Source organism: Arachis ipaensis, chromosome B2 (assembly GCF_059453495.1).
Source record: "Arachis ipaensis isolate K30076 ecotype BB chromosome B2, ASM5945349v1, whole genome shotgun sequence".
Lineage (NCBI taxonomy): Eukaryota > Viridiplantae > Streptophyta > Magnoliopsida > Fabales > Fabaceae > Arachis > Arachis ipaensis.
The window spans coordinates 94,974,481-94,999,333 of record NC_142437.1 but is presented as its reverse complement, the minus strand read 5'-3'; the positions used below and the strand labels follow the sequence as shown (position 1 = coordinate 94,999,333).

The window sequence follows — 24,853 nt, the reverse complement described above, 5'->3', positions numbered from 1 at the left end:
CGTATTAGTAAAGGTTGAAGGCCTTTACATCCCTGCTGATTTCATAGTCCTGGATACTGGAAAGGAAGAGGATGAATCCATCATCCTAGGAAGACCTTTCCTGGCCACAGCAAGAGCTGTGATTAATGTTGACAGAGGTGAAATAATCCTTCAATGGAATGAGGACTCCCTTGTGTTTAAAACTCAAGGATCTCCCTCTGCAACCATGGAGAGGAAGCAGAAAAAGCTTCTCTCAAGGCAGAGTCAACCAGAGCCCCCACAGTCAAACTCTAAGTTTGGTGTTGGGAGGCCACAACCAAACTCTAAGTTTGGTGTTGAACTCCCATATCCAAACTCTAAGTTTGGTGTTGGAGAGTCTCAACAAAGCTCTGCACATCTGTGAGGCTCCATGAGAGCCCACTGTCAAGCTATTGACATTAAAGAAGCGCTTGTTGGGAGGCAACCCAATGTTTATCTAATTCTTATTTTTATTGTTTTTCATGTTTTCTTAGGTTCATGATCATGTGGAGTCACAAAATAAACAAAAAAAAAAAAAAATCAAAAACAGGAATAAAAAACAGCAGAAGAAAAATCACACCCTGGAGGAGCATCTGTCTGGCATTCAAACGCCAGAACAGAGCATAGTTCTGGCGCTGAACGCCCAGAATGGGAGCATCCTGGCGCTGAACGCCCAGAACAAGCATGGTTCTGGCGTTCAACGCCAGAAATGGCAGCAAAGGGGCATTGAACGCCCAAAATGGGCACCAACCTGGCGCTGAACGCCCAGAGTTGTGTGCAAGGGCATTTTGCATGCCTAAATTGGTGCAGGGATGTAAATGCCTTGACACCCCAAGATCTGTGGACCCCACAGGATCCCCACCTACCTTCACTCACTCTCTTCTCTCTTCTCAATCATCCTCTATTCCCAATAAACACTCATCCCTTCTGTCTTCCATTTACCACTCACACCCATGCACCCACTTACCTTCAAAAATTCAACATCTCTTCCCCACCCAATCCCACCCATATGGCCGACTACACACAGCCATCCATCTCCTCCATATCCTCTTCTTCTTCTATTCTTTCTTCTTTTGCTCGAGGGCGAGCAACATTCCAAGTTTGGTGTGGTAAAAGCATAGCTTTTTTGTTTTTTCCATAACCATTGATGGCACCTAAGGCCAGAGAAACCTCTAGAAAGAGGAAAGGGAAGACAAAAGCTTCCATCAAGGGTCTATAGCTCAGTGGTAGAACATTTGACTGCAAATCAAGAGATCCCTGAGACACCTCAGGAGATACATTTTCTTCCACACAATTATTGGAAGCAACTAAGGGTGGAACATCAAGAGCACTCCATCATCCTTCATGAAATCAGAGAAGATCTAAAAGCAATGAAGGAGGAGCAGCAAAGACAAGGAAGAGACATAGAAGAGCTCAAGGACATCACTAAGGTGGACTCATTCCTTGTTCTTACTTTCTCTGTTTTTCGTTTTCTATGTTATGGTGCTTATCTATGTTTATGTCTTCATTACATGATCATTAGTAGTTAGTAACTTTGTCTTAAAGTTATGAATGTCCTATAAATCCATCACCTCTCTTAAATAAAAACTGTTTTAATTCAAAAGAACAAGAAGTACATGAGTTTCGAATTTATCCTTGAACTTAACTTAATTATATTGATGTGGTGACAATGCTTCCTGTTTTCTGAATGTATGCTTGAACAGTGCATATGTCTTTTAAAGTTGTTGTTTAAGAATGTTAAATATGTTGGCTCTTGAAAGAATGATGATTAGGAGAAATGTTATTTGATAATCTGAAAAATCATAAAAATGATTCTTGAAGCAAGAAAAAGCAGCAAAGAACAAAGCTTGCAGAAAAAAAAATAGGCGAAAAAAAAATTAAAAATATAGAAAGAAAAAGAAAAAAGCAAGCAGAAAAAGCCAAAGCTCTTAAAACCAAGAGGCAAGAGAAAAAAGCTAATAACCCTTAAAACCAAAAGGCAAGGGAAATAAAAAGGATCCCAAGGCTTTGAGCATCAGTGGATAGGAGGGCCTAAAGGAATAAAATACTGGTCTAAGCGGCTAAACCAAGCTGTCCCTAACCATGTGCTTGTGGCGTGTAGGTGTCAAGTGAAAACTTGAGACTGAGCGGTTAAAGTCAAGGTCCAAAAAAAAAAAAAAGAGTGTGCTTAAGAACCCTGGACACCTCTAATTGGGGACTTTAGCAAAGCTGAGTCACAATCTGAAAGGGTTCACCCAATTATGTGTCTGTGGCATTTATGTATCCGGTGGTAATACTGGAAAACAAAGTGCTTAGGGCCACGGCCAAGACTCATAAAGAAGCTGTGTTCAAGAATCATCATACTGAACTAAGAGAGTCAATAACACTATTCGAAATCTGAAGTTCCTATAGATGCCAATCATTCTGAACCTCAATAGATAAAGTGAGATGCCAAAACTATTCAAGAGGCAAAAAGCTATAAGTCCCGCTCATATGATTGAAGCTCTGTTTCATTGATAGTTTGGAATTTATAGTATATTCTATTCTTTTTATCCTATTTTGATTTTCAGTTGCTTGGGGACAAGCAACAATTTAAGTTTGGTGTTGTGATGAGCGGATAATTTATACGCTTTTTGACATTGGTTTTAGTATGTTTTTAGTAGGATCTAGTTACTTTTAGGGATGTTTTTAATAGATTTTTTGTTAAATTCACATTTCTGGACTTTACTATGAGTTTGTGTGTTTTTCTGTGATTTCAGGTATTTTCTGGCTGAAATTGAGGGACTTGAGCAGAAATCAGATTCAGAGGTTGAAAAAGGACTGCTGATGCTGTTGGATTCTGACCTCCCTGCACTCAAAGTGGATTTATACATCAAATACTTACTCATGTAAACCCTAGTAGCTAGTTTATTATAAATAGGACCTCTTACTATTGTATTAGGCATCTTTGGATTACCTTATGATCCTTTGATCACGTTTTAGGGGGCTGGCCATCTCGGCCATGCCTGGACCTTCACTTATGTATTTTTAACGGTAGAGTTTCTACACTCCATAGATTAAGGTGTGGAGCTCTGCTGTTCCTCAAGGATTAATGCAAGTACTACTATTTTCTATTCAATTCATCTTATTTCGCTTCTAAGATATCCATTCGCACCCAAGAACGTGATGAAGGTGATGATTATGTGTGACGCTCATCACCATCTCCCCTATGAACACGTGCCTGACAAACACTTCCGTTCTACATGAAATAAGCTAGAATGAATATCTCTTAGATCTCTTAACCGGAATCTTCGTGGCGTAAGCTAGAATGATGGCGGCATTCAAGAGAATCCGGAAAGTCTAAACCTTGTATGTGGTATTCCGAGTAGGATTCAATGATTGAATGACTGTGACGAGCTTCAAACTCGCGAATGCTGGGCGTTAGTGACAGACGCAAAAGGAGGGTGAATCCTATTCCAGCATGATCGGAAACCGACAGATGAATAGCCGTGCCGTGACAGGGTGCGTGAGCATATTATTCACTGAGAGGAGGGGATGTAGCCACTGACAACGGTGATGCCCTTGCATAAAGCCAGCCATAGAAAGGAGTAAGACTGATTGGATGAAGATAGCAGGAAAGCAGAGGTTCAGAGGAACGAAAGTATCTCCATTCGCTTATCTGAAATTCCTTCCAATGATTTACATAAGTACCTCTATCCTTCTTTTATTACTTATTTTCGAAAACACCATTATCCATTTATATCTTCCTAACTGAGATTTGCAAGGTGACCATAGCTTGCTTCATACCAACAATCTCCGTGGGATTCGACCCTTACTCACGTAAGGTATTACTTGGACGACCCAGTGCACTTGCTGGTTAGTTGTATCGAAGTTGTGACAATCATGAATTAAGATCAGAGCACCAAGCTTTGGAGCCATTACCAGGATTTGTTCGAGCCTGGAGATCACAATTTCGTGCACCAGTCATGCCATTGACCACATGGCCCTGCAACTCAGCATAATCATCATAAGCTTACTAGAGTTTTTCCCTCGCCTCCAGAAGCTTGCCATAAGTGCGGGTATAACTCTCTTCAGTTTTCTTCTTCATATCCTCTGCCGGCTTGGACGCCGCCTTGGCCTTAGTAGCTCGGGCCTTCTCCTTCTCCAAGGCCAGCTCCAACTCGGCATTCTTCTCCTCCAGCTCAGCCTTCAGGCCAGTAACCTTTTCAAACTTAGCTTTCACACTCCCCAGAAAAGCACTGGTAGTATTAATAGGAGATTTCTTAAATTCTCTCGCCAAGTTGGCATTCAGACTAGCCATCTGGACACAGTTGCGGGCAATGTACTAGAAATGGTTGAGAATGGACACGTCGTCAGTAGAGTCAAAGGTATGGGGCACGATATATTCCTCACTCCAGGCCGAACCATCAAACTCCTTGTCATTAATATCAACCACACCAGATGTCTTTTGCTTCTTAGGAGCAGACCCTGGAGAAGAAGGGGAAGAAGTAGCATCCGAGCTAGCCAAAGGCAGGTCAGAAGAAACCAAACGAGCATGAGGAGTGGGGATGATCTTTCTCGGGCCCTGAGGACTCGTGCCCGACTTCTTGGGAGGAAGCTGGGAAGAACCCTCACTAGCCACCTTCCTCTGAAGATTCTGGGCAGCCACATTCTTTTTTGTCTTGTGCAAAAACTTCATGGAGTCAGAACCCGAAGCCATATCTGAAAACAGAAGTACAAAAATGTCATCAAAAGATACAACTAAGAGGAAAAAGTAAAAGAGCAAGAGGTCGGGTACTACCTAACTCGGGCCGGTGAAGGCTGGGATCCCCTAAAAACTTCTTCATGTCTAAGTGAGGAGCTCGACCCCAGTGCTCCTCCAACACACCCACAAAGGCCTGCTCTACCTCATCTAAGCTCTCTAGGGTATACTTGGCCACTATCGAGTTCTCTTGCCACCAAAGTGGTAAGGAGGGCTCATTATTCTCATCCAAAAAGAAGGGATGGACTTCATCTACAGCTCGGACCCTGAAGTAAAAGTTTTTAAAATCGTGGAAGGAGTTGTCAAAAATGGCAAAAACCTTCCTGCCCTGGTTGGCACGGAAAGAGATCCAAGAAGTCTTTTTCTTGGTTGACCCAGGTTTGGTCAAGACGACAAGATACAAAAACAAACAGAGGGAAAGTCGGATGCCCAGCTCCTAACACAAGAGCTGAAAAATCTTCAGGAAGGCCCAGGAGTTGGGATAAAGCTGAGTAGGGGCAAGATTACAATTCCAAAGGATCTCGATTTCAAAGTCGGTAAAAGGGAGGGTAACACTCAACTTGGTAAAGAAGCAGTCATAAGCATAGAAGAACAAACGCTCAGTCTGACTTAAAGGGGGAAAGCAGACCCTCTCCTCGGGATCGGGGGCAACTAGCTCATAATCCTTTTCATCCTCCCTATTCCCACATACCCTATGGAACCTCCTAAACTTCTCACAGTATTCCTGATCCACTACTGTCACACAGCACAAGACTATAGAATCTAACCAATCGGCTAAACTAGGGGAAACTTTTGTAGACATTTCGATAAGTGATGAGCGGATATTTTATACGCTTTTTGGCATCATTTTCATACTGTTTTAGTTATATTTTGTTTAAGTTTTATTATAGTTTCATAGGTTCTAGTGAAAAATTTACATTTTTGGATTCTACTTTGAGTTGTTGTGTTTTATGATGATTTCAGGTATTTTCTGGCTGAAATTAAGGAGTTTTGGCAAAAGTCTGATTCAGAGGCAAGGAAAGCATAGCAGATGCTGCCAGATTCTGACCTCCGTGCATTCAAACGAGCATTTCGGGAGCTACAGAGGTCCAAATGACGCCTTCTTGACGGCGTTGTAGAGCTAACTTCTAGAGCTTTCCAGCAGTATATAATCGTCTATACTTGCAAGTAATGAGCTCATTTGTCAGTTTCGACCTGTGCCCGACGCAATCCGACTCGCAAGTCAGATAAGGCATTCCAGCAACATAACCTCTGCAAGCTGCTACTTCTTGCAAGCGCTGATTCTCCAGCTGAAGTATGTTGAACATGACCTCTGCAAGTACTTGCAGGCACTGATTCTCCAGCTGAAGCATGTGCCCCTTTCTCCTGGAAGCCATTCCATATACACGGGCATCCCCGTACAATCATTCACATATAAAGCCCACGGCTTAACATGTTCGCATCAACATTATAAGTATTTACTCTCTGTCACCCTCTCGTGACCTTTTAATCATTTCATAATCACACGTGCCGATTTATCTTCTCTTTTTCTTTTAAAACCAAAACCAATCCCCCTTTCATCGTTAAAACTAATTCTTTAACTTTTTCCAAGATATTACAAAATGAAATCAATCAATAAAAATTCAATTACTTTTAAGATTCACTAAAACTCCTCCAAATAAAATCTTTGAGTCAAGTTCAAAACATAAGCCCTTTTCATTTTTAAATCAAACTTAAACTAATACTTTTCTTAAATAATTTAAAATCGTAAAATAATTCTTTTCTAAATAAATCGAGTTCAGAATATATACTTTTATTAAATGAATAAAATCTGACATATAACTATTTTCTGAATAAATCAAAAATCAAATAATACGATTTCTCAAATCCAATCTTTTTATTTTAAATAAAATTTCAAATAAATTCTTAAAGTTTATAACAAAATTTCGACGTCATCTCTCCTAAAACCCAGACTCTGTCACCCTTCTTGAGTTCCATCCAAACCATTTCCAACAAATCAAACCAGACAAATTCTAACATTTTCAAATTATCCTATCGTAATCCAGAAATCAAATTCATCAGAATAACCCAGTTTCTGGTTGCATTTAAACCCTCCGAACCTCAAACTTATCACAAATATCAATATAAATTCAATCAAATTCAACCAACAAATAATCACGACATCAATTCACTTATCAAATACCAATTTAACCGGTGAGAATTTACCAAAACCTTACCTTAGTACAAAATCAAAATATGCGAAACTCCAGAGGAGCCTTCTGACCGAGCTGTCAAAGAAAAAAACGTCCGGAATCGTCTGTGCCTCTTAGAACTCCAGTTGGCCAAACTTAAGGGGTAGGAGAGTTATGTTACCGTCGACTTCTACTGGACAAAAGTAACACCAATGTATAGAGGAGAAGGACACGAACATTTTTATTACCGGATTAGATTTTTTATTAGGATTACGGATCGCAAGAAATCGAAGTCGGAAATTCGATAGAGGTTACGGTTCTCTCTCTTTCTCTCCCTTGGTCACTCTTCTCTCTTCCTCACGGTGCATGAAATGAAAAACAAAGGAAGTGAATTGATGATGATTAATATGATATAAAATGGCTAGGTGTCATGCTTATAATGATAAATAATTAGGTGTCACAAGCTTCCTTTTTTCTTTCTTCATTTTGTTCGGTCACGTTGAGAAAAGAAATAAAGGATATGCTGATGATAATATATGATGATGATTAAGGTTGTGTTTAATAAAGTGCCATTGTTTAATGTAATTCCATATTTCTTTTCTTTTCCTTTCAAGGAGTGGTCCGGCTACTTCTTTTTTCTTTTCTTTTGAAATAATAATAATAATAATAATAATAATAATAATAATAATAATAATAATAATATATAAGATTAAATATGTATGAGTTACTAACATAAATGACATTAGTAACTTAAAAATTAAAAGATATTTGATGAAATATTAGTAATTCTAAGCTCATCAGGAAATACCAATAATTAATTTTATTGGTAAAAGTCGGACTTGGTAATAATATTAATATTATTATCTAGGCTCCATTATAATTAGAGCAAGTAAAATAAATAAATAACATAATAATAAAATTATATTACTATTTATTTTACTTCGGGGTTCGAAGTCGACTCGTCAAAATAAAACTAATCGCTTTAAAATATTATTTTAAGAAAAACTTGCATTAGTGCAAAAATTAGAGTTGTTACAGTTCTGATGAGCGAATATTTTATACGCTTTTTGGCATAATTTTCATACTGTTTTAGTTATGTTTTGTTTAAGTTTTATTATAGTTTTATAGGTTCTAGTGCAAAATTCACATTTTTTGGATTCTACTTTGAGTTGTTGTGTTTTATGATGATTTCAGGTATTTTCTGGCTGAAATTAAGGAGCTTTGGCAAAAGTCTGTTTCAGAGGCAAGAAAAGCGTAGCAGATGCTGCTAGATTTTGACCTCGGTGCATTCAAACGAGCATTTCTGGAGCTACAGGGGTCCAAATAACGCGTTCTTAACAACTTTGGAAAGTTAACTTTTAGAGCTTTCCTGCAATAAATAATGGTTACTTTTTTTCGAATGAGCCTACCCATATTGGGCGTTGAACACCAAGGAGCTACGCCCTTGCTAGTGTTCAACGCCCCAAAGGAGATCTAAAGCTAGCGTTGAACGCCCAATACCTCCTTTGGGGCGTTCAACGCCCACTAAGACACAAGGCAGCGTGGATTAACACCCATTCCTAAAGTTAGACGCCAAGCTCAGCCCAGGTACTCAACCAAAGTGGGCCCAAGAGTGGATTCTCGCACCTCTAGTCTAGTCTATCATATTTTGTGCTCCTTAGTTATTAGATTATTATATATAGAATAAGGATAACCACTGTTAGGAACTTTTGATCCTTGCCTTTTGTACATTTCATTATTTTCTGTAACCTTTGAGCAACTGAACCTCCTAGGTTAAGGTTAGGAGCTCTACTAATTCTCATGGATTAATAATATCACTATTCTATTTCAATCTATACTTGATTCTATTCTAAGATGTATCTTTATTCTTCAACCTAATGAATTGGGAGCGTAACGTGACTGTCATCCCTATTCTACATGGATTCTTGCGAGTCCTTGACGGGATAGTATTGAACCTCAAGCTTGATTATACATCTCATAGACGGCTAATTCACGACTTTGTTGGGGACACGGGAACATCTGTTCAGCCGAGGTACGGGGCGATTAGGGCCTTTGTGGTATAGGCTAGAATCATAAAGCGTCATTCTCTGATCTGAAAGATCCGACCTTGTCTGTGGTATTTTGAGTAGGATCATCAGAGATTGGACTGCTAGAGCTTTACCTTCGTTCAGATTGGATGACCATTGACACCGGCGTTTAATCTGAAGCAAAAGAGATTAATGACCACTGACCCTGGCGTTAATCACCTACAGCTTGCTACAGAATGAATTATCAGAAGTTGAAGTAGACAGTGAGAAAAGTTGATCTAGAAGGAGGAAGCATCTCTGAAGCCTCAATCGTCCTCCTATCATTGAATTCACACCAATCTAGTAACACTTTACTTATTCTTTTTTTATGCGTTTTCACAACAACCATCTTTTCAATCACCTGACTAAGATCTACAAGGTAGCCATTGCTTGCTCAATCCGACAATCTCTATGGGATTCGACCCTCACTCACCTGAGGTATTACTTTGACGACCCGGTGAACTTGTCGGTCTATCTGTGCAAAACTTGCGGAGTTCATATTCACACACCAGTAAGGTTCCTACGAGACATATACACTACACCTACAACAATAAAGAACAAAACCATCACCACAAACAGCTCGGCTAAGGATAAAGAAATCGGGCAAAAAACAAACAAACAACACCCAACCAGCGAAAGGGCGTTCCAATCCCGCAACATTGACGTCGCGACACAGCAACACCCTTTGGAGGCAACCTAAACACAGACAAAGTATGAATTAAAAGCACAAAAACCCACAAGCCCCAATCATCAGGCAAAAGCAGTAAAAATTAAAACTTTGAAGAAAAAGCAAACACGCAAAATCACTAGAAGCAAACAAATAAACAAAAGAAGAAAAGTTCACAATCAAATGGAGCGATAGAAAGCCAGAACATCATCACCAAGAACACAAAGCAGAAACGAAAAACGAAAGAAAAAAACACCAACCTGGAGGAAGAAACCGAAATAAGGAGCGCGTGAAAACGTCTGTGACAGTAGCGCGAACCTCACTAAGAAAGACGCCAGGAAAGACAAACAAAGAACTTCTTGATCACAAAGACCCAAATGAGAAACGTCACTAAGAGGAAAAGGAAAGTACAATAGGGTATTCGCATTTCGAAAAAAATGAAAAAGAAGAAGCACTAGGGTTTTTAAATGAGAGACAAAGGAGAGAAATTGAAAGGGCAAAGGGGAATAAAAGCCCAATCAATGAGCCTTAAAAGCACTCACAGATACCCAAGAAAATTTTCGCGCTCAAGCTAGACCAGCATTAAAAGCAGGCGTTTCGTGCTTCAAGAAGATTAAATAGCACAAAACCTACCCGAGAAAGATCATACGCCTGACCTTAACGGAGTGGACATATCTATCAAAAGGATACTTGAGCACGACCTATCCAAAAGATCGAAGCTCAAGCAGGGGTACTATTCATACCTTGACACAAGTACTAGGTCCGGGTCGGCAAAGAGTAAAAGGGCCGACCTTAAAGAGAGTCCTCTCACCTCTAGAAGAGGTCAGACGACCATCAAAAGGCCCAAAAAGGCCCAAAACAGCAAGGCCACCGCCTATCCAAAGGCGGTCACCAAAAAGATAAGATCCCACTAGTGGATATAAGATAAGATAAAGATCCTCCTCCTAAAGGAGGCCATCAGGTTCAATTATAAATACACTGGAGCCCCCATGTATAAGTCATACTCTAAATCTACAAAAAAACCTGCCTAAAGCCCTTGCTAACTTAAGCATCGGAGTCTCTTGCAAGTACCACCACCCAACCTCTCGGAGAGAGCTCAGCTAGGCGGCACCCCTGTGCCAGAGAGTCAGATATCAATCCCCTAAGGGAACCCGAAGCTCACGCCCGGTCTAGACTCTACATTTCAGGTAACCCTCGGAACAAAAATAAATTTGATTAAGTTTCGAATTGGTACCAATGGACAGGAACTATCATCACGTACTTTTGTGGAGACTAACATTTTCGAGGGCAAAAACTTTTATTAGGAAGGGAGAATGTAAGAATCGCGAATCAATTAACCACTTAATTATAAAATAAAATAATTTAATGCCCATAATAGGTTCAAAAATATAGAAATGTTATTTTAAAAATATAAAGGTGAAATTAGGATTCAGTCAATTTTTTCAAGCGGGAAAAAGTATTTTTCTATGAAAAATTACGTAAAAATGTGTACTGGTAAATTAGCCAGTAGTACCACCTTAAGTCTATCCGGTACTGCGTGAGAGCAATAAAAACTATAGAAAAACTTAGGAAAACATTTAGAATTAAAAAAATCGGGTACCAATCTTTAAGGTTTTAGCCCAAAGTGTGCCAAACGGACCAAAAACGCTAACGAATTGGACCGAATCTAAGTTGGGCCCAAGCCCAACATATATAAACTACTTTAATGAGCAATTCAGCTCATTTTTATCCTAAACTAAAGAAGGAGGCGCTGAGTTGAGAAGAGAGGAGAAGAGGGTTTGGTTACTATTCATCTCCATCTTCATTTGATCATATCTTGAGCTACGGAGTTCCGATTGACGAGCCACTTGCGGCCACGCGAAGCTCTTGACAAACTCTTCAATTCTAGCTAAACAAAGTTGATAAAAACTCAAAAGTCATGCTCCAAATCCTGCCCAAATGAAATCCATGATTTTACATTTAGTTTTTTAGTAGATTTTGTGATTTGTCCCAATTCACAGTGGGTAAGGTAAGAAAGCTCTATACCCTTGTGATTTGTCATATTTGTGAACCCTAGGTTTCGATTTTAGTAATTTATATGGTTTAGCTTGGAAATTCTTGTTGGTTGGAATTGAATTGTGCAAATTGGTGCACTTGGAATTGATCTTTGGTGGCTAGGCATTGTTAAGCTTGTTTGAGAACTCAACTTGGTGAATTTGTATATATTAAAAATCGGTTAAGGTATGGTTTTGGTTTTTTTCTATGTAATATGTGATGTTTCGTGACACTTAGACTAGTTGAACTTAAGATAGAATTGAATTGAATATATGTTTGTTTGGTTGTTTTTGTGGTATATGTATGTTGTGGAGAATGGATAAAATGTATGTGTTGAGATATGATTGTGGTGGATTCTAATATGATGATGATTGATGATTTATGATGATAAATGGTGTTGATTATGATTTGTTGATATTGATGATTAATCATGTGGAAGGGGATTGATGATAGCCATGAATGATTATGATGAGCATTGATGATATGTTGAGATTTGATATAGATTGATGATAATGCGATTAATTGTATGAGAGATTCGATATATGTAATATTGATGATTGTTGGAAATATTGAATGGTAATATTGAGGAGCTTTGATGTGTTTTAGGTTGAATTTGGAGTTAGTCGATGTATTTATTAAATTGTGTAAGTGATTGAATGATTGAGAAATTGTTGGGAAGTTTTTACTATAAATATTTGATTTGTGTTGAGTGTGTTTTGTTTGGTTTGATTTTAGGAGTTTTGGAAAAACTAGAGAATTGTCACTTTTGGTAAAAACCTATTTTTGGTAAAGTTTGACGGATCATAACTTGAGCCTAAGATATTGAAATTGAATGATTTTTGTTTTAAATTAAAGATTATTTCAAGATCTTTAAAATGATATAAAGTTTGAGGAAAATGAAGTTTTATAGAGGAAGTTATGAGCTTTTGAAGTTCGGTATAAAAATCTGATTTTTACAGCTTTACAATTTTTCCAAGTCTGATACAGCATGCATACGCGGATTTGTGCACGCATACGTGGGTAATGACTTCTGTCCAGCACTTCCGCGTACGCGGTGCATGGACGCAGACGTGGCATGGTCCAATTTTAGGGAATGCGTACACAAGACAGGGGTTCGCATACGCGAGACCCTTGTTTTGTTGAAAAATAGTTTTCTTTACCTTTTCAAGGATTCTCTAGCTTTCTAAACTTCTTTAATTACCGTTTAAGATTTCTATCTAATAATTAGGCCCTAAGACTATTGGATATGAGTTAGTAAATTAAATTGATGAATTTCTGTTATAACTTTAGAAGATGGTGAATTAGGCTTGGGAAATTCTGTAGATGAAATAGCTTGAGTGTCTTGGCAGAGTGTTGAGGTGACAACGAATTGAGATACCTGAATGATTATGGTTAATGAGATGAGTATAAGTAGACTTGTACTATGAGCAGTGATCTCCGAGATTGAGTATGTGATTGTGATATGCATTGTTCTCCATCGTAGGGGCTGTGACCATCTCCCGCCTACATTCGGATGTGAGGGTTGTGCCAATCTCCTTCTTGTTGAGGTAGCAGTGTCGGTGTAGAGGCTGAGGTAGTCTCCCACCTACGTTGAGATGTGAGGGCTGTGACAGACTCTCGCTCACATAACCTTTCTACCGCCAGAGTGAACTCGGGCACTATAACCCGAAAGAGTGTGTCGGGTACTATAACTCGCGGGGAGCAAGAAAGAGTGAGCAGGGAACTATAACCCTGGTCGTGGCAGAAAGGCAACATCCCGGGAATATGTCGGGTTGGCATTTTGAACCAACAAGTAATATCACGAGCCAAATAAGATAGGCATTCATCATATACATTCTCTATCTGTTTGATTGCTTTGTCTACTTGCATCCTATGCCTAATTGTATAACATGCTTAACTGCTTCTTGATTTACCTGTCATATATGGACATTACTTGTGTATTACTTTTATGCAACTATTTGTGTTTTCTATTAGGGTTGAGGAGGTTCGGTAGGCGGTGGCGAAAGGGTCCCGTGGATGTTAGGCTGGTGAAGGCTGTGGGACAGCGGTGTTGGTTTAGTTAGAAATCTCCTAAGTTAGATTATCTATGTTTCATTATGGTTTTAAGTTATGGTCTTAAATTTAGCATTACTTTAAGTTTGAATCTTAAATTTGATGTAAAGTTCTAGGATTGCCTTTGGCGTCCCGGAACCTTATATCTTACATTATTGGGCACTGTTACCATATTGAGAACCTCTAGTTCTCATACCATATATTGTTGTTATTTTTCAGATGCAGGTCGTAACCCATCTCGGTGAGTTGCGAGATGGTGATGGAGTAGAGGATTATTTATCACCTTCTGTATTTTGAATTATGTTATTATAGACTCTCTCTCATTTATCACCTACGGTATTACAAAAAGGGTAGTGCAAGATTTAGTTTTAGAATATGCAACAAATGGAAGAGAGAGAGAGACCAAGCTACCTAATTAGATATGCCGCCACCACCATCAATTCCTTCAGGTTCAAGGGGGAGGAAGTTTTGTCATGAATCTTAGCAAGCTGGTTTTGCTGTGCATGTAAGTGAAAAATCTGCATTTATTGATTCAAAAAGTGAGTTAGATTATGATCTTGAAGAGAGACAGTGCCACAAACTAAAAATGATTTTGAGTAAATTGGTGAAAATCAAATGGAGCAAAGTTTCCTACTTTGCAAGCTATTGCTAGGGATTTTTTGGCGATTCCTAACTCTACAGTTGTCTCTAAGTCTTTATTTAGTACGGTACACCACATCGTCGTAGGTTACGCCCAGATACATTAGAGGCTTTAATGTCTAATCAAGATTATCTTTGAATGAACTTGAAACCACAACTAACATAGAATTTGAGTGCTACACAATTCATAACATTGAAGAAGATGTTGATGTAAGTAAACTACAATATTATATACAATACACTATTTTTTTCATATTATTCACTTATTGTTGAGTTATTATACTTTTTTAACTTTAAATTATTTTCTTTTTGATGTAGGATTCAAGTAAATCGAAATCTACCATCACTACCATTACAAAATAAAAGGATTGAGAATTGTATTTTTACAATGTGATGGATATGTACGATGTTTGGTTGTTTATGAATATGTTTGCTTGTTTATGAATATGTTTAGTATCAAATATTTGTTGGTTATTTCTATTTAAGTCTTTGAAGACTATAAAAATTATGTTTGTAATGATAATTGAGGATTATCTTTATTTTTTATTTTTTTATTTTTATTTTTATTATTTATTACAAAAATCTGTGAATATCTGCGGAGCCTAGATCGCTGGCGGATACGGAGTCCCCATTACCCGTCACGCGGATGGGGCGGGACAGGGACAAATAATGGAGGCAGAGGGCAAGGGGTCGGGGACATGTCCCGCTCCATGGGACCCATTGCCATCCCTAGCAACACAACAGCTTTCGTTACAATTCATATATACATGATTGCGGCCATACCCTCCTACCTCAAGTTCTTTATCTTATTCTTATCTATCTAGTTCAAGTGCGGCTCTTCCTTCTAATTCGTCATCTTCTTTTCTGAATATATTCCTTCACTGTTAAATAATTAACGAAATAGTATCTTAGTAGAGGTTAGCCATTTTTTTCATATTTATCAACAATACTACATAACAAACATCATATTATTTGATTTGTCAAAAAGTATAATAAAATAAAAAAACTATATTTTTTAAAATTATTATTTTATCTATTTCCATTTTTTTTCTTTCTTCCAACACAACAATTTCATCCATATACCATCTATTACCGCCACCCATTATCACCCGCTGTAAATCACCCTAAATCCTAAATTTGAACCATAAATTCTAAATTAAAAATTCTAAATTTTAAATTTTAAATCCTAAATTTTAAATCTTAAATTCTATACACTAAATTTGGTTTACTTTGTTTCACTTTCAAATATTCTTTTACTTTAATTTTTGATGTTTTTAGTTTTATATATTTATTTTTAAGGATCAATTATTGGCTACTTTATTAGTTGAAAAATATTGACTTTCAATACTTTTTCTTTAAGTATTTGCATATTAATAATTAAATATTTCAATTATATCATAAGAATATATTTGAAATTGTATATTAATAACTTATGAGGTAATGTTTTTTTTTTTTTTTGAAATTGGTTGGGTGAGTTAATTCAATTCCAAAGTTTTAAAATAATTAAAAAATAGACAAAAATCCTCATAAATAATTACACTCAGAACAAAATTACACACTAATAATTTAATGAGAGAAGTGTGCACATAAATTATATACTCTCCTAATCACATTTATCTTTCTGGTATTTCACGAATATTTCCATTAATTGAGATTAACAGGTGACACACTTTATATCGTAGTGGCATTGTACAACATATGGCCTCAACATTAAAAAATAAAATATAAAATAACATCCTCTTTCTCTTCAAATAAGTTTATATTGGAGATCAAGAAAGTTGTAAACCCTAACGAATAAAAATATCCACATCTCAGCAAGGAAACAACATACCTCAAATTTGTGCCAATGCTTGTAGTAGCTCATCTTTTATGTCGAATAATAATAATAAGAAGTTTGATTACAACAACAGTAAGTGTTTGCACAATTTTGATGTAGTGATGCTCGAATCTGGGATGAAGTAGAACCCAAAAAAATTGTTTTTTCGAAGTCCGTTATGGGAGGTATGCATGTCACCACTTGCTTTTCTATTTTTGATGTAAAATTTGTTATGTAATTTTGTGAAAATGATTTAGTTTGTTCTTAGATGAATCAATGCAAAAGGTTGATGTTATGTGCAATTATTTCATCTACACTAATGAAATTGGTAATATTGGAAGAAATTAGGGGATTTGAGAAAAAAGGGAAGAAAATCCACAGAAAAATGATTGTCAAAACAAGATAAAAGATCCGACTTTGGGTTCAAATGATGAAAATGTAAAAAACAGTTGAAAATAATTCTTGTAAATTTGCTTTGGAATAAAAATATGTATTTTATTGTTGTTTATTTATACTTTTTAGCAATCTTCTCTCATTATTCACTCTCTAATGGGACTCTCGTATACAAAGTAACGAGAATGAAAAAAATGGCTCAAGAGTTTGTTTTTTTTCTTATGACAAAATTATTATTTTAGAATTTAATTTTCATGGTGTTGTATATTTAGCCATATCACATACTGCACAATACTACTATGACATAGAATGTGTCACCTGGCCTGTTAACCCTAATTAATGGAAACATTAACGAAATGATAGAAGGGTAAATGTGACCAACAATAATTAATCTATTATTTTCTATAATTTTTTTAAATTTATAAATAAGCCCTTATATATTTTTCAATTGAATCTTTATACTGCTTTTAATTTTGTAATTTGATTCTTATCGTGTAAAAAGTGTTAAAATTAATAGAATATTCCTCCAAAAAATATGTGACCAAAGATCTAATAGAATACCTTCAATTTGTAGTGAAATATTTTGTTAGTTCTAACATTTTTTACATTGGCAAAAATTTAATTAAAAAATTAAAAAAAGTGTAAGGATTCAATTCAAAAAAAGGGTAAAGTACTATTTTGATTCCCAACATTTGGGGTGAATCCTATTTTGGTCCCTAATATTTTAATCGTCCTATTTTCATTCCAAAACTTTTAATGGCATTGGTGCGCAGAAATCGTGACGGTTTCATTCCTTGGTAACGGCGCTGAAAACTTTATACGCACGTTCATAATCTTAATTCTTTGTCACAACTTCGCACAGCTGACCAGCAAGTGCACTGGGTCGTCCAAGTAATAAACCTTACGTGAGTAAGGGTCGATCTCACGGAGATTGTCGGCTTGAAGCAAGCTATGGTCACCTTGTAAATATCAGTCAGGCGGATTCAAAAGGTTAAAGAGTTTTAATAATTAAAAGATAAATAAAACATAAACTAGGATAGAGATACTTATGTAATTCATTGGTGAGAATTTCAGATAAGCGTATAGAGATGCTTTCGTTCCTCTGAACCTCTGCTTTCTTGCTGTCTTCATCCAATCATTCCTACTCCTTTCCATGGCAAGCTTTATGTAGGGCATCACCGTTGTCAATGGCTACATCCCATCCTCTCTGTGAAAATGGTCCAATGCGCTGTCACTGCATGGCTAATCATCTGTCGGTTCTCGATCATACTGGAATAGGATTTACTATCCTTTTGCATCTGTCACTACGCCCAGCACTCGCGAGTTTGAAGCTCGTCACAGCCATCCCTTCCCAGATCCTACTCGGAATACCACAGACAAGGTTTAGACTTTTCAGATCTCAAGAATGGCCATCCATGGTTCTAACTTATACCACGAAGATTCTAATATCTCGAACTCGGTCCCCTGTATTAGATATCCAAGAGATATTCATTCTAGCTTGTTTACATGTAGAACAGAAGTGTTTGTCAGGCACGCGTTCATAAATGAGAATGATGATGAGCGTCACATAATCATCACATTCATCATGTTCTTGGGTGCGAATGGATATCTTAGAATAGGAATAAGCTTGAATTGAATAGAAAAACAGTAGTACTTTGCATTAATCTGTGAGGAACAGCAGAGCTCCACACCTTAATCTATGGTGTGTAGAAACTCTACCGTTGAAAATATATAAGTGATAAGGTCCAGGAATGGCCGAATGGCCAGCTCCCTAAACGTGATTAAAGGATCAAAAGATGAAACTAAAGATGTTCCAAAGATGTAAATACAATAGTAAAAAGTCCTATTTATACTAAACTAGTTACTAGGGTTTGCAGAATTGAGTAAATGATGCAGAAATCCACTTCTGGGGCCCACTTGGTGTGTGCTTGGGCTGAGCATTGAGCTTTACACGTGTAGAGGCTTCTCTTGGAGTTGAACGCTAGTTTGTAGCCTGTTTCTGGCGTTGAACTCCACTTTGCAACCTGTTTCTGGCGTTTGACTCCAGAATGCAGCATGAAACTGTAATTGAACACCAGTTTACGTCATCTAAACTCGGGTAAAGTATGGACTATTATATATTGCTGAAAAGCCCTGGATGTCTACTTTCCAACGCAATTAAGAGCGCGCCATTTGGAGTTCTTTAGCTCCAGAAAATCCACTTTGAGTGCAGGGAAGTCAGAATCCAACAACATCTGCAGTCCTTTTTCAGCCTGAATCAGATTTTTGCTCAGGTCCCTCAATTTCAGCCAGAAATTATCTGAAATCACAGAAAAATACAAAAACTCATAGTAAAGTCCAGAAATGTGATTTTTATTTAAAAACTAATAAAAATATACTAAAAATTAACTAAATTATACTGAAAACTATGTAAAAACAATGCCAAAAAGCGTATAAATTATCCGCTCATCAGGCATCCATTTTATCCCACCATCAAATCCTTCACTAATACTTAATAAAATTGATGTATTATTAATAATTCTTTTGTTAAAGCTACGTTTACTCAACCTCCTTCTCTATATTCCCCCTCTCAACAAGTCCAAATCCCATTTTTTTTTACTCTCTCTTTTTCTTCCTTCTCAAACCCCTCTTAGAGAATTAAAGTGTAAAAGGAAGAGGAAGAAGGGAGTAGAAGAATGAGATTTGGGCTTGTTGAAAGGGTGAAGTTAGGAGAAGATGGTTGAGCAAATGTAGCTTCAACAAAAATATTATTAACAATACATCAATTTCGTTAATTGTTAGTGAAGAATTTGATGGTAGAATAACATTGATGCCATTTTAAATATTTTGGGATAAAAATAAGACGATTAAAATATTAGGATCCAAAATAGGATTCACCTCAAACGTTGAAGACCAAAATAGTACTTTACTCTAAAAAAATATAGAGACCTAATAAATTTAGTAAAATTATAATAACTAACAAAATAATTAAACCATCATATAATTCATCTGTACACTTGACTCAATAAATTATTGGTATTTAATTTATCCTTCGTGTAATTATTCCAGAAATTATTTTTTATATTGGCCCTTTTTCGGTGTTATGCAGGTGAGTGGGTTTAAGGCCGTTGGACACAAGTGCGGTGACGCGTGCATCTCACAAGTGGCAAGAAACTACCGCTACCATCTCGCAGGTGGCGAGAGGACGTCACTGCCATCTCGTAAATGGCAAGAAGCTGGGGACACGACATGTATACATGGACCCTGCAAGCTTTGCTCAACATTGGATTTGTTTCCCGTGATGAGCGAGAAAGTCATTCATGAAAGGTAGCTGTTCCCCACCTCCTACGCTTCTATAAATGCAGTTTGTCCCCTCTCATTTTTTTCAAACACAAAAAATTTGTAATAGTAGTACATACACTTTGAAGTGAAACTAAGAGCGAGAGAGAAATAAAAAAATAAAGGATAAAAATAGTATTATGTCTCTATAAAGTGTGATTATTAGTATGTAAAGTGTGATATAAATAAAAATGATAAAAAATTTAATTCTACCAAAAGAACATATTATTGCACATCTAAACCATCTTCAATATGTAAATTATTATTTTGTCAAAATTATTTATATCACTGTACGTGTTAAATTGTTAGTGTTATTTTTTTTCTATATGTTAATATTATTATCATTTTGAATATTCAGACAAATTATTACTAATATTAATATTACTATTAAGTTTATTAGAATGGGTATCTGAATGTTAATATTAGAAGAAAAAATACATAATTAAAAAAATTTTCCTTTTTTGTAATATGTAAGTAGGATTTTTAATTTTTCTTTTGTTCATTATTGTTATATATTAACATTATTTTGTCTAATAATATAAAAATTATATATTATATATTATTAATTTTAAAATCTTAATAATGTGTAATACTTTAAAAATAATATGTTATTGTTAACTTTAAATTAATATTATATATTAATAATCATATTTCTAATTATAGTAAATTATTACTGAAGATGAAAGTTATTATATGTATTAATACTAAAGTATTTTTTATATTCATGTAAGTAAAATATATTTATATTAATATATTTATTCTAAATATATTGTAAATTAATTATGCAACATACATAAATATATTGGTAGTAAATATAGTATTATAGTAATATAGTAATATATATTATTAGTATTAAAATATATATGTTAATATATATACACTATGTAAGTCATGTTATAAAAAATATATACGTCAGTTAGATTTTACTTTTTAATTTTTATATTGATTTAATTATGAATATGTATTAACATTCAAGTATTTTCTATATTTATGTTACTAAAATATATTTATATTAATATATTTATTCTAAATGTGTTGCTGTATGCAACATACATAAATATATTATTAATAAATATAGTTTTATAATAATATATATCATTAATATTAAAATATATATTAATATATATACTATATATGTTATGTTATGAGTATAGTTTTTGTTATTTTTGTTGCATGTTAGTATAATTTATTCATTTTTATTTATATTCAGGTGATGAAAGTTTTAAGATCGGGAAAATTGGTTCTTCCAGAACGATATAGTTAATTGGTGATTGATGCATTACAACAAACTGGTTTCTATCACGTATCTCAAATAGAAAGAATAACCTATAAATCATCCCTAATGACGGTATCAATAGACAGATGACGGTCAGAAACACATACGTTCTATCTTCCAAAGGGTGAATGTACAATCACTCTGGAGGATGTGACACATATCTATGGCCTCAAGACTGAAGTTCGTGTTGTAAGTGGAAGAAAAGACAATAATTTTGCCCACATGGTCGACGAATGCATGGCCAACTTTGGAATACTGCTGGGCCAAAACGATCATGTATCTAGTGCGATCAAGTTGTCATGGATAAGACAAATCCGTGATGCGAAAACGTTGGACACTCCAAAGTTTGTACAATGCTATGCCCGATGTCACATATTCTGCTTGATTGGAACCACTTTATTTCTTGACAAGTCGGCATTGATGGAGAGCTGCAAGTACTTGCGCATGTTGAGGAATTTTGCAGAAATTAGTTCTTACAGTTGCGGATCGGCGTATTTGGCATATCTGTATAAGTCCCTGTGCCAGGTCTTGCGTTATAATACCAAGGATATGGATGGTCCACTAGTGTTGTTGCATGTCTAGACATAAGAGCGAATGCCTTGGCTAGGTTTGATTCGCGCACCCGTCCTGCAGGTGGAATCTTTTTGTTGACACGAAGGTAAAATTGTTTTGTCACTTTAAAAATATTATTATTACATGGTGAATTGTATATTACTATATTAAGTCATTATTATTATATTTGTAATTAGAAAGCTTAATATTTTCAGGTGGAATAACTAGAGGGAACATGTAAGCCCCAGAATATTTGAAAAGTCTTATTATGATCGAGTCTCAAATCCTACAGTTATTTATAGCCTTAATTTCAGGGATTATTTTATTAAAGATAATTAAGGCAAGTTTTGATTTATTGGATTTGAGATAAGTTATGATTATTATCCAATTTCACAATTATTGGATTATTTTCTATATTTGAATTATAAAGTTGATAGTTATGAAATAATAAGGATTTTATATGATTTGGACTAGATAAGTAATATTTTAAATATTAATACTGCTACTTTGGAAAAATAAAGGGGTTTAATTATATTATTTCTAATTATTTTGATTTGGGCATTTTATTGAAAATAATTTGTGAAATTGATGAGCAAATAGTATTTTCTATGTACAAATAGTATTGAATTTAATTTGGGTTTCAATTACTATATTATCCTTATTTTTGAGTGAAATTACAAAAATGCCCCTAACCCTAATAGAGTCCACATTTTCCCTTCCAAAAGCCAACCCTAGCTGCACATTATTGATGATAGTAGCAGCAGCAGCCACCCCCCTTTTTCATAAACACACGGTCCCCTGTGAAAGAAAAGAAGGAGATCCGGAGGGAGGGAGGCCGTAGCCACCATGCTCGCCGCCACACCACCGTGCCCTCGCCATCGAGCTCGTCGTCGCCGCCCAGCCGTCGCGCCGCCTTGGGGTCCGCCGTCAGGTCCGAGTCAAATGGAGGGAGAAGCCGCTCTGTCAGTGTCGCGCAGAGAGGGACTCACCGCCAGCTCCGTCGTCCTCACTGCTGCGCCACCGTCGGGCCCGCAATCGTGGAGAAAACACAGCGCCGCTGTGGGTCCCTTTCCGTCGAACTCGAAGGAGGAGGAATGCCGAGACTGGGCGACGCTGGGAGAGAAGGAGACGCGAGCTGGAGGAGCTGCGTCCAGTCGCCGCCGACGCGCCACTGACCGCCGCCATTCCACCGTGCCGAGGGTCCCTTTCCTGCGAGATCTGCCACCATGAAACCCCGTAGTGCCTCTGGTTGCCGAAAAATGGTGGTGGATGTTGGTGCTGGGTTAGCGCCGCCACTGCTGCTGGCCATTTCGAGCTGCTCCGCCATCTCTGCCGCCGGAGAACGCAGCTTAGTCACCGGAAAAACCACTGCCGGTAAGGGTCCTTGCTTTTGGTCTTCATTCCTTTCTATTCCTGGGTTTTATCGCCATGACGTTGTTGTGCAGCCGCGGTTGTCGGAGTCTTTCATCGCCGCTGCCGCTTGAGGTGGCTGACGGAGTCGCTGCCGGGTTGATATGGAGCTGTGTCTGCTTCGTTTCGCTAGCTCAGTAAGTAAATTATATTTCGAAAAGTCTCGCGTTAGTATTCGGTTGTGTTTGGTTAATGAATATGAGTTCTGGTAACGTGGGGTCGAGTCCTGATTATTATATATTGTGATTAGAGTCATTATGGTTGCTGAGAAAACGGTTTGGAGCTGAGGTTTTGGTAGCCGGGATTTTGATTGTTGATTTCGGGTCGAGGCGGAAAGGACTCGGTGACGCGTTTGAGTTATGGAATTGCGTTCTAAGGTAGGGGCGCTTTCCGAAAACTACAGTTTATTATTGGAATTATTACATATGGATACTGATGTGAGATATGGTGTAATTAGTGATTGTATCTGCCTTATGTATTATTTGATTGACTCGAATGACTATGGATGTTGGTTTGGCCGAATTGTTGTGTGGCTTGTGAAATGTAATGTTTGAAGTTGATTCTTTAAATATTTGAAATGAGTTTAATCCGTTGAGGATTGGTTTGAATTGAGTCAATTATTTTGATGATGTGAAAGATAGAATGCTCTTGAAATTCAGCCTGGGTTGCTTTAATTGCTCTGGTTTTGATAAATGATTTATTGCTGAACCGATTCTTTAAAGCTTTACAAATGAGTTAAATCGGTTGATATTGAGTTGATTTTTGAAATGGTTTCCTTGAGGTATGCCATTGAGGCGACTGTTGGATTTAGCTTGTTTTGAATTGATTTCTGGTTTTGAGCTGTTGAAAAGGAATGAGAAACGGTTTAGTTGGGACCCGAACCGGGTGGCAAAAGTCCAAGTTTTAGGGGAGGTGCTGCCGAAATTTCTACAAAATCCTACTCTTGTTTGTAAAGTTATTTAAAAAGGGTCGGATTTGAGAAATTGTATTAATTGATTTATTAAGAGAATATTTATGTTTTCAAGCTTAATCTATTTAATGAACTTTATGCGTTGAGTTCAGCTTATTTAGAAACGAACTATTTGTACAGTTTGAATCACTGAAGGAAAGAATGATGCTCAAATATTGATTTCAATATAAAAAGGAGCTTTTAGTGATTTTAAAGGAATTTAGACTTTCGATTGAGTAATCAAGTTTGAGGCATTTTGGAAGAGTTAGAAAAATGGGTTCCAAAAAGAAACCTGAAAGTGGTTTGATTCAAATGAACCGGTTCCGTTTCAAATGAGTTGATTTTTGGACCGAGTTGGAACTTGTGATTTTGTATGATCGGTTTCATAATAAATTCAGTTTTATTTACTTGAACCGGGAATCTATGATTTTAAAGGTTTCAATGAATTTTAAGGAATTTTATATAAGTTGACCTTCCCTAAAGACTTGGGACTCTGCCGAGGAACCTTGTTATAAAATCCCATTGTGGGATGGGCGATTTTGATTGTTCCCAAATTGAATCTTTAACTTCCCATGGTTTTGGAAGTCTTGGAATGAGGATGCTGAGAGCGGCTTTGTTTTAAAAAGGGAACTCACTTTGAGTAAATTTGGCTTATGAGCCTGAGATGATTTGAGAAATGAGATTTCTAAAGCCAAGGCTGAAAAGAGTTGAAACTTGATTTCAAAGTGAAATGAATTGAGAAAATGATTTATGGCTTAAATGCTGATTTCATAAATCTGATGATTTTGAATGG

General features: G+C 36.6%; 1 protein-coding gene across 1 annotated transcript; it reads left to right on the top strand.

Moving 5' to 3' along the window:
- The first annotated feature begins 21,371 nt into the window (after positions 1-21,371).
- LOC107627440 (serine/threonine-protein phosphatase 7 long form homolog) lies at positions 21,372-21,731 on the top strand. Its single transcript, XM_016330272.1, has one exon. It carries the CDS (start codon positions 21,372-21,374, stop codon positions 21,729-21,731), a length of 360 nt encoding a protein of 119 aa, XP_016185758.1.
- Positions 21,732-24,853: the final 3,122 nt, after the last annotated feature.